The sequence below is a fragment of the Fukomys damarensis genome, unplaced genomic scaffold (genome assembly GCF_012274545.1).
Source record: "Fukomys damarensis isolate Sample0158 unplaced genomic scaffold, DMR_v1.0_HiC HiC_scaffold_33, whole genome shotgun sequence".
Taxonomy (NCBI): domain Eukaryota; kingdom Metazoa; phylum Chordata; class Mammalia; order Rodentia; family Bathyergidae; genus Fukomys; species Fukomys damarensis.
In genome coordinates this window covers 10177527-10188644 of record NW_022900945.1, presented here as the reverse complement: position 1 = coordinate 10188644, position 11118 = coordinate 10177527, and the positions used below count along the sequence as shown (strand labels likewise).

Sequence of the window (11118 nt, the reverse complement as noted above, 5' to 3'; positions counted from 1 at the left end):
ACCCCCATACAAAAAAAAAAAAAAAAAAAAAAAAAAGACCTCTGTCAGTCCACTAAGAATTTACTGGGGTCTCAGGTCAATAGATTGAGAAAGCTCACAGGTTACTCTGATGTCATAGCCTGTGGACTGTGATCACCATGCCAAGCACCAAAGGATAGTGACGGGAGACAAGTGTCCCTGGTCTTAATTCCCTGAAAGAAAGATTCAGACAGGCCAAAACCTACCTATCATAAACAGTGAAGGAAGAGTTAAGGAGGGTAGGGAGTAGCTGAATAAATCACAAACCAAGGGCTCTGTGTTCTTTCAGGAGAGAGAACCATTATGAATCAAGGGGGATACTTGAATATTAACCCTAAAAGTCAACTGAGGGGAGCATTATAAAACAAAAATGAAGTAAAGAACGAGGGAGAAGACGGCATCTCACAGGACTGTGCTTGTCCACTGGCACGGGATGTGGGTACCAACCTGCCCAAAGACTGTGAGCAGCACTGGCCTTGCCGCCCTTCCCAGCATGACCCGCTCTGCTCTTCCGTTGGGTCTCATTCTTGCCCTGCAGCTGTAACAGGGGGCAGAGCACGTGCTGGCAAATCTACTCTTCCTAGCGGGGAATGCACTCCTTGACACGGGGAAGGCTTTATTCTCCGCCTGTCGTGAAACCAAACTCCCTCCCCGACACATACATAATATGCAGCAGGGTTTGGGACAGAATGAAACTTGACAATGTGAGGAAAATCTGAGTGTGGAGAAAAAGTCCAATGTTGTTCCAGCAAGCTTTGTGAGGTTTACAAATTATATTGTAAGATCTGGTAAGTGATTCTTCCACAATTGAGTATTCCTGACTTCTCAGCCTGCTATATTGTTTACACCTTGATTATAAACAAAACAGAGTGTTGGCTTTTAAAAATGTGAAAAATGGCCTGAATACTTATAATCTTTATACTTCCCTTTCTACTGCAAATGTGTTACATTAATATCTTCCTATGCACTTAAGAGTTGTGTTTATACAGGATTGAGCACATAATGTCCCACAGAGAAAAAGGAATGAGGAATTGTGACTTTTTAAAAATTTTCAAGAAGAAAAGGTGGAACAGATACTTGGAGATTTGTTTGTGAGATCATTACTGACAATCTGTTTAAAAAACAAACGGGATGCTCTTCACAAATGAATTTCAGATTGACAAGTTTAATAGTGGAACCAAATTACATTTAATAAAGGAAATTTTCATCAAGGAATAAGACAAAGTTCAGGTCCACATGGATTATTTGAAATGGAATATTCTTTGGAAAAGGTAGTACTCATTGATCTTTCTTTTTAATAGTATCAGCGTTTCAAAAAAAATCCTTTTAAATTCTTCTAGTTTGTACTGTTATCCAAACAGTACTGGGGCTGAATCCCACCCTCCTTCTTCCCTCAACACCTCTAACAAGGTCAGAGCCAGCTTACGTAGCTAGTCAGCGGCCAGGAGGCCTACCAAAAATGTCAGGCATCTGACCAATTTAACAGATCTGAAAACAGATAAAAGTAGAAGCTAAATGTGGCATGTGTAATAATAGTCATTGGCTACGTGCTTGCAGGGATAATAAGCAAACCATAATATCAGCAGAAACTTCTTAGTATCATTCTTATAAGAGACAATATTTCATAACATTTGTGGACACATCCTCTGAGGAAAGCTATTTTTCCTTCCCATTAATTTTAAAGAAGAATTGGGGAGGTCTTATTTATTTTGTTTGTTTGTTTCAGTTCCGGGGATGGAAGCCAGGGCCTCAGACTGGTCAAGCATTCTACCTTCTACCAGTGAGCTACATCTCTAGCCCTTTATTGATTCCACTTTAACTCACATCTGTCTAAAGCAGGTACCACATTAATAATCTTGAGAAAAATGGAATATTCTGAAAGTAGGAGAATTTGACAATGAGGGTACATTGCCGGATTTATTAGAAGATCTGGCAAAAGTAAATGATTCAAGTAAGTCTGTTTGTTTTTTAAATCTACAGCTATCCCAAATGCCTAAATTTCAAAAAACTACGTGACGGTTGTATTTCATTTGTTTCAGTTATCCGTGGTGTAAGATAAATGCTAATAAATATTGAAAAAAGGAAAACATACTTTAAAACTTATTGCATTCATTTTTAAAAACCTATGATTCTGACAAATATTTTTAAAAGCATTATTCAGACCACATTTGCACAATAACGCATGGCTTAAATATTTTATGCATGTTTGCAATTTTAAACTGCAAACCTAGCTGCAAGGGGCAGGATCTCTTATTTTAACGGTTGTTACTGCCGTTAAGTGGGGTTTGGTTAAGGCTCAATTGCACCCATGGCCTCCTTGAAGGCCAGGCTTATGAAAAGAGCAGAGGTTGTGTGAGTAGGGCCTGAATCTCTTCTCTGCCATCTCCTCGGAGCTGCGCCTTCAGAGGAGTTCCTAGACCTCTTCGAGAAGCGACTACACCAAGGAATTGCTGGGACAGTTAGAGGAGACAGTGTCAGGGAGCCTGGCGTTGGACTTGACATGAAAAGACCTTCACAAGTATTCTCTTTTTATTTCATCAGTATCTACAATTATCTCCCCATAGGTGATTCTATACACACTTGTTTCAAATTTTCACAGCGATAATTGCAACAAATTTTACATCAAATTAAAGTTATCAATCTTATGACTCATAAGATCATAGCCAGCCCTTCATGTGAACAGTCCATGTTAAAAAAAAAAAAAAAAACAACAGATACATTGATAGTAGAGATTCTGTTTTAACCCACACACAAGGAGGTGTTTTCCCAGAGCTTGCACACGTGCTCACACCTAACTTGCGTGTGTGTGTGTGTGATCTCTGCTCCAACCCAGAGCAGCTTCCAGGTGTGCACAGTTCATATGGAGATGTTTCTCTCCACTGTCTTACCTTTCATTTATCGCTTATTGACCACGGACTTTTATGCCTAAGAATTTCATGCCAATTATCTATTTGGATTTTTTTCTTGAATGAGTCTAGATTTTAATGCTAGAGGACTTTCCATGGTTAAGTTTCCTTGAAATGTTTGCATCATATCCAGGTTTCCTTCCAAAATCTTTCTGAAAATAAAATTCTCCCTTTTAATTGTACTAACCACCTTAAGATCTGGCAGGTCTTAAGAGTGCTACAGGTGGTTTTCAGAACGTTACTTTCATCCATTTGTTAATATTGCCTAAATATCTTCTAAAGTCTGAGCTAAAATAGAGACACTAATGCACTCAGCGGTGAATGGCAGGTGCCCAACGTACCTTACCTTAACCTAAAACAAATACCTTACCCACATTAATCTTTTAGAAAATGTGATTGCGTTATCTGAAAAAATGCTGGAAAGAATCATTATATGTGTAGACTTAAATATAAAGTATAAATCAAGGAGCAATTATTTCATTATTTTCCTGAAATTTTGTACAAATCAAACTTATGACAATTATCTTTAAGACAACTAAGATGAAAATAATCCTTCCCTTGCCGGGGGCACAATCAACCTTTACCACTAAATTATAGAATTATTTCCTCTACCCTTTTTAAAATCAAGAAAGGAACTATGTAACTATTAAATAAGGCAGGTATATTCAATTCTTTCCTACTCAAAACACATACAATCTTGTCCATTAAAATACCCACTGTAGTTTGTTAAAAAAGACCAACAAATTGGAGCTTAGCAGACTGACATGCTGTCTTTTTCTGTTAAGAGTTTCAAAATAGAGTTTGTCTTCTATTGCAATTACATACACTAATATACATGTCTGGATTAAACTGATGTTATCAGCAAGCCAGAACAGATCCACATTTGGTTTCCACTTTGCTGCTGATACCACAGACTCCAAGGAAACAGAGCTAGATGACTGGACCGTTCATACCATGGCACTGGAAACACTGAGAAACATTTTAGAGCCATAAGTACATTTCCACGTCTTTATCAACTTGGTTTCAAGAAAAGATAGGTTAAATATTGAGAAAACATAACTGTTTTTAGGCAACATGGAAATTGCTCTTTTGTTTGGGGATTTCTTTTGTGGCGGGGAGGGGCTTCAAAAATCATAAATTCTTTGCCAGGTCTACCTGGAGCTGATCTGCGGTAAAGCTGGTCCGAGCTCTTTTTGCTGGTTTTGGATGATTAACATCTTGCTCTGTAAGGAGGGCACCTTCCACACTAATCCCATTACCTGCATTTAAAAAACATACCAAACATGTTGGTAACTCACATGGGTCCACCACTTGCACAGCAATAAGTTTTCTTGCACTTCTTGTCTTATAAAACTTTATATATCTTCTTGATTAAAAAAAAACAAACTTTTTTCTTTTACTTTTGTTTTCCCCCACAATACCGGGTATCAAACTCAAGACGTAATCACTGAGCTATATCTGCAGCTTTTAAAATTTTTTTTTATCTTTTATTTTGAGACAGGGTCTCAGTACAAGTCATGACGTCGCCCAGGCTGGTCCTGAACTTGTGATTTTACAGTCCTACTTCAGCTTCCTGAAGTGCTGAGATTACAGGGATGCATCACCACACCCAAATGAAAACCCACTGCGTTTTAATTAAACATGTCACAAAGACACTGTAGAAACAATATTCCATTTATGGGCTTGTGTATTCAGTCTAAAGTGCAAAAAGAAGTGCACATCTAAGGCCCGTCCTTAGGAAGGCAAACACAGGGACCCGATTGTTTACAGCAGGAAGAAGCTGAGGCCTGACCCGAGGCTCTGCCAGAGAACAGAGCTAATGCATACACCACGGTTCTCCCAGCAACAAGCAGATGGAGATCATCATGAGCTGTAGAGTGCTTGATGAATTTTACCGCAATTATATTTTGCCTAAAATAATGCATCATGATGACCTTAGGAAAACATCATTTTTATCCCTCCAGTCACTGTCCCCAAAGACTGCAAAGTATTTTAAGTACATATTTACCATTTTCCACTTCTCTTTTTAAATTATCCAGCATGCAGTCATAATGCACTCTGCAGAGGACTTTCTCTTCCACCAGTGCAAACTCCTCTCCCGTGGAAAGTTGCCTTTTGCAAGAAAAGCAGGCAAAACACGCCAAGTGATAGACATTTCCTTTGGCCCTCCGGACCCAGTCAGTAGAATGGATGTGCCTGCCACATCGAGAGCAGCGAGTCCCGTACCTTCTACAGGAAACAGAGGGCAAGAGTGGGAGACTTTGATGCTTGGGAAGGCATGTATCCGTCCAACACGAAACTGACACATAATGTAATTCACTGGAGTGACCTCACTATGCAAATAGCATGAAAGTGAAACAGGAGTTACTTTTCTAAGTCCATAGGCTAAGCAAGTAAAATTTGAGAGTCACAGTTCAAATCTATTTTTAAAAATAAAACCTCTTAAAATAAAGAAGGCACAAGTATCAATACCCCCCTTATTGCCTCAAATATCAGGATATTTATAAATGTACCTGGAGGCTCAAGGTAAAAACACGTGTGTACACATGCATGCACAAACACACACACACATTCCAGATATAAAACCTAAAAGTGCAAAAGTATGCCAACCAGATATGAATAATGACTTTTTAAAGCCAAGTTGTGATACTGGGAGGTGTAGCTCAGTAGTACAGCTTGTCTTTAGTATTCACAAGGCCCTGGCTGTGATCCTCAGTGTCAAAAAAAAAAAATCAAAACAAACAAAAGAATCAAGCTGAGATGACTAGGAAATGCTATATGTTAATGTCTACAACATTTAAAATTGACATTATCAAAGAATGCAGAGAACTGGAATTCTTCACCCTGGTAAGTGACAGAGGAAAACTCAGAAATGTTTCCCTTCATGGAAAGTTATCAAACTGTTACTTCACAGGAGCAAGGGAATATTATCTAAAACTTTAAGAGACATATTTAGACATTAAACACAGGTTAAACGTAACAAAATGCCAGACCAGAGGTGAATATTTCCCTTTTCCCAGTCTGAGTGACCAGACACTCTGCTTGTCTCCTCTCACAACCTCAGGCGCAGACCAGCAGGGTCAGCTCACGCTAGGATAGCACGTGGGTCCCTGTCTACTCATTCAAACGTCATTAGAGGTACTGCCAGGTTTTTAAAAATCACACCAAAACACTGAGTCTTAAAAATAAATTTCAGAAAGTAATAAAATATAAAGTATTAAACATCCTTAAGAACTAGATTTTTAATCCTGAACCTTTAAAAAGGTTTCAATTTACCATAAAAAACTAAGGTGAGCATATTTAATGTCAAAGAAGCAGCAACCTATTAGCTATGGTTAAAGAAATTGAGAATATGACTAATGAGAAATATATACTTGGGGTAGTCACAAAACTGAGATTTTTTTTTTCTGTGATTTTACAAAATAAATGACTCTGCCTATTGTAAAGTGATTTAAATTACCTCATTTTATTTAAATTAACCACTAAATTCACTAAAATCATTTTTGAAATGGAGTATAAACAACATATTATAAACTTCACTATGTAGAATTAACACAAATTCCTAATGAATATTTTTCTTCATTTGAAAAATCCAAGAAATATAGTAATTTTAAAAGTCATTCTTAGGAACAATTTCAATTTCTAGACAGCTATCCATAAAGAATCACCCTAGAAGAAACTACATCTAAGTAATTATAAAGAGATCACAGAAAGTTTGCATCTTGTGCAAATACAATCTTAAAAACTAAAGATCAAAGAATAGACAAATAACACATGATTTTTTAGGCACACTAATTTGATTTGGTGTATTTATGGCATAGGAATGATCAAACCTTCTGAATAACACGGTTCATCACACTTTCCAAACTCCTGGCCACTCATGAATGTATAACTAGGGATCTTTCCATGGTAAACTGGTGAAAGCTTACAAAATCTGTTTTCCTCTGTAATCAGTTTCTTTTACCTTATCTCTTCCCCCTGACAAGGATCTTTGTCACATCAAGGCATGGTGTATTTCATACTTTATATCCATGCCCTGCACAGAAGTTTCCTGGCTTTTAGAGTCTAAAACTCACCCTCTACAGTAGAAGTATTATTTACCACTAATTTTTGGATATCAAATTCCTAGAGAAGGAAAACACATTTATTTTGTTTTAATATAAAATAGACTTCAAAATAATTTCATAATCCCTTATACAGGAAAAACTGGGCTTATGATAAATGAAACTGGACAAGTGCTTATTACAAAATTCTTTTTTGCTGAATAATTTCTTGGAATGCATACTTTCCTGAGAATAAGCTTCACAGTGTACCTGAAATAGTCGAGTTTGCAGAAAATGTCTTTGTCTTTAATGTAACAGCTTGTGTGCCTTCCTAGGGAGGTTCTGCAGACACTGCAGGACAGACATCGGACGTGCCAGCACAGGCCATTCACCTGCAAAGGGAAGAGGGCAGCGTGAGGAGCCACTCCCCAGGCAGCCGAGATGCTGGCCCTTTGAATTTCACACACACTGTGATTGTTTCCATCCAAACTGGGTCATTCATGTAAATATCACCTATCTGACTACATTCACTTTTACACTCCAGCCAGGAAAAAAACAACTCACTGATATATCTCTATATAGTATATGCCACTTTAAAGAATTTGAGTTGTTTCTTTCTTAAATCAAACCTCTATGAACACAAGGAAAATTCTGGTCACTTGAAAGTCCTACACATAGATGTCTTGTTTATTTTTTTTCCTCCAGTTCTTCCTCCCATGCAACCTGATAGTTAAGAGCACCTTCACAGCCTACTTTTTGGGCATATAATTGCAAAGTGTACATTTGTTTAAAAGAACACCAAAGAAAGTGGAAAACAGCTTTGAAAGACAGTCATCTGGGTGAAGAAGCTGGGCATCTCTTTCCTTCAACCAGAAATGGCTAAGGCAGAGCTAAGTGCAACCATGGCAGTAGCCCTGCCCCTCTGCAAACATTACCCCACTCTACAGAAACAGTGTAGCCATGGAGTAAACTACTGGCAACCCCACTGATTTCAGTATCATTCTAAGTGGCTATAAAAAGGTACCAAGCGTATTTTTCATTTATTCTTCAAATAGTAAGATATAACATGGTGGGTTTTTTTGTTGTTTTTTTTTTTTAAAGCACTTTATCATTTCTAAAGGCACAAGAAATATCACTTGGGGGAAACAATGCACAATTAATCTCACTTTAAATGTCGCCATTGTACTATAAAAGCATCAGAATTTAGAACGAAGGTGTGTATTGGATTGAACTGGCCTGCAACACAAGACTCCCAAAGTTTGCTCTTGTTAAATAGACACAGGAACTGGGTTTATGATGAATTAAATGTCATGTAAAAGATCAGCAATGGTGCAAAATCACCAGTTACACCCTCCCAATGGATATGATGACAAAAACAGGAAAGTAAATTACTGTGAGATGTGGCTTTTGTAATACTATTTTATAATAAAAGAATTTTCTGTCCAATGATTCTCTCAGATTATAACTACCATTCAGCATGTTTATCTGTGATATGAATTACACACAGAACTTTGAAGCTGAAAGATTGAAGTTTTACTGGCTTCTAATTATATTTAGCTCATCTATTTCCAAATTTCCAAGTTTTTTGCTTTGCTAGTCTCCTTTTTGATGAAATTTTAAGTTTTGGTCTTTCTTTAAAAGAACTACATACTCACTATTTAAAAAAAAACAGTGCAAGTAACAAAGAAATAATAGAAAGAAATCCAAGAAAGCAGGAATAAAAAAGAATTAACAATGGTGTACACTGCCCTAGAAATAAAAATATAGCCTTCCTTATTCTTTTCTCTAAAGTGCATTCAATTAGGATAAAGTTTAAAAGTACAGGCTTTGTTAATATTCCACAGCTCAGGAACTTTTATATTTCAGTCATATCCAAGTTGTTTTGTTTTTTTAAAAAAAGGTTTTAGGGCAGAGCCATGGCCTTTCTCTACAAAAGCCAAGCCAAATGCCTGGTCTGCCACCTTTCCTCAAAGTTTACTTTCAAAAAACAAAAACAAGCAACCGCAGCAGCAACAACAAAAACTCCTAAATCTCTCTCTCTCTCTCTCTCTCTCTCTCTCTCTGTCTCTGTCTCTCTCTTCTTTCTTAGGGAATAAAGAAAGGTGAACAGAGAAGATCCTGGAAACTATAAACCTTCTCTGCCAGCCAGTACTAATCTAATCAGCAAATACCTAATCATAGAACTAGGACCAGGACAGAAAAACTACCAAAAGGACAGCACACTGAAGTAGAAAATGAACCAACAGATACACTCTACTCCTCTCGTCCTAATGCTCCATTCCAGTTTCTTTGTACTTGCCTCACTTGTTTTATGTTGGTCACACCTATATCTATGCTACCCATCTTTTACCAGTGACAAATTGGAAAAGTACTCAAAGTGGGAGGAAAATGTTAAGAACTTGGAGTTTAAAAATAACCATATACTATCAAGAGTGTAGTCATAGCTAATATGCTAATATAAACAAGAAGTGGTAGAATAGATGGCATGTAGAATACCTTACTGGGCAGACTACTGCCCTACTACAAAAGAGAGCTTCATATAACTCTCTTATATAACAGATATTTTATGTACTATCAAGATAAGGCAATATACAAACTTAGACAAGACCAACACTAGAAAGTATTATCTATTTCCGAGGATGTGTTGTTACTTCATTACAAGCTTTTTTTGGTCTCGATCTTCTCGGCCATGAAGTGTGGAAGACTTCATGGACCCATTTCAGAAACATTCTTGAAGATTATGCTAATTACTGAAAAGGCTCATTGAAAATAAAGGATCTAGTTTTAATCTAAAAGTGTCAGATTTAGCAACAATGAAAATGGAATCTTAAGAATGCATATTTAATTAAAGAAAAAGCCATGCTAATTTCCAACTTAAAAAAAATCAACCACCAAATAAGCTTTAGTCATTTTTACATGTTTTCACCAAAACCCCTCTTGTTACTGTATCTGGGTTTTACAAGGTAATTCACATATTACAGACAAAGCAATTTGTATGTTGATGTAGAAACTTAAACCCACTAATTCACTTTCTGAACTTATACTCTCCATAATTAATCCTTTTGAAAACCTAAGCATGGTGGGGTGGGAAGAGAAAGTGAACTGGTTTGCAACCGCTTTAGTATAGGAGAAATAATTATTTTCCAGAGTGGTTTTTAAAAACTATTGAAATTGAAAAGCCAAAGTATTAGGAGTAAGACACCAGGGACCATGATCTTGCTTGCTATGACTGGGATGACTGTGGCCTGCCAGAATTTGTACTCCAGAATTCCCCCACAACATTTTAAGAGAAAAATAAAACAAATTAAGACAGACAGTCAAGTCTCAAACCAGCACTTGAAACACTTCATCTATCTTCAAAGACCATGGGAAGGACTTGGACTGGACTCGAAGCACTGAGTCAGAAGGTATTGAGACAGTTTTTACTGAAATGTTTCTATAAACTTTTACTTTGGAAAAGCATCGTGTAATTCAATAATAAAACTAATTTTTACAATAGCCTCAGAGAAGACCTTCGAAGGCACGTTAGAGTGACTCTCACCCGGGGTGGGGGGCAAAAAAATCAGTTTCTCCAACCGACCTGGAGCCCTTCTGAGGGCCCCGCGATGGGGCGGAGGGTGCCAGCCTGGACCGGGAAGGCTTCTGCAGAAAGTGAGTGTGGTCCAGGCAGCTTTCGCGGAATGCCCGCCCCCCTCCCTTCTGTCTTCAGCGGCGATTCCAGTATTCACCCCAGCAATCGTTTCTACCCCAGGATGTGTCTGTCGCTCACAAACTGTTTTGTAACAACACGGAAGGCCTCAACGACCCCACCGCCGCAGTTGCCCTAGCCTAGCCCAGAAGGTCTACAACCCGGTGGAAGAGGGGACGACTCTCCTCCGAGCTTCCTTCCCCGCTGCCCTCGGCCCCCAGGCAGGCCCACCCTACCTTGAGCAGGTATTTGTCCACGATCTCCAGGCCGCAGCTGTTGCACACACACTTGCCAGAGGGACAGCCCGAGCCCGAGGCCATGGACTGGGGCGAGGACGACGGGGACAGCGGGGCCGAGGAGGAGCTGGAGTCCTCGTCCCCGGCTCCCTCGGGGCTCACCTGCGGGAAGCGACGAAGGCAGGCGGTCCCAGACCGGGCTCCCCTGCGCATCCCAGCTCCCCGCC

General features: G+C 38.6%; 1 protein-coding gene across 1 annotated transcript in view; it reads right to left on the bottom strand.

Moving 5' to 3' along the window:
- The window catches only part of Lhx8 (LIM homeobox 8), a 24940-nt gene that overhangs the window by 11135 nt on the left and 2687 nt on the right, over positions 1-11118 (bottom strand). The window contains exons 2-5 of the mRNA XM_010605131.2: positions 10892-11053; positions 7238-7359; positions 4933-5153; positions 4080-4183 (exon numbers count right to left, since the gene is read on the bottom strand). Of these exons, the coding sequence (XP_010603433.1) occupies positions 4080-4183; positions 4933-5153; positions 7238-7359; positions 10892-11053 (609 nt within the window). The remainder of the gene's footprint in view (positions 1-4079; positions 4184-4932; positions 5154-7237; positions 7360-10891; positions 11054-11118) is intronic.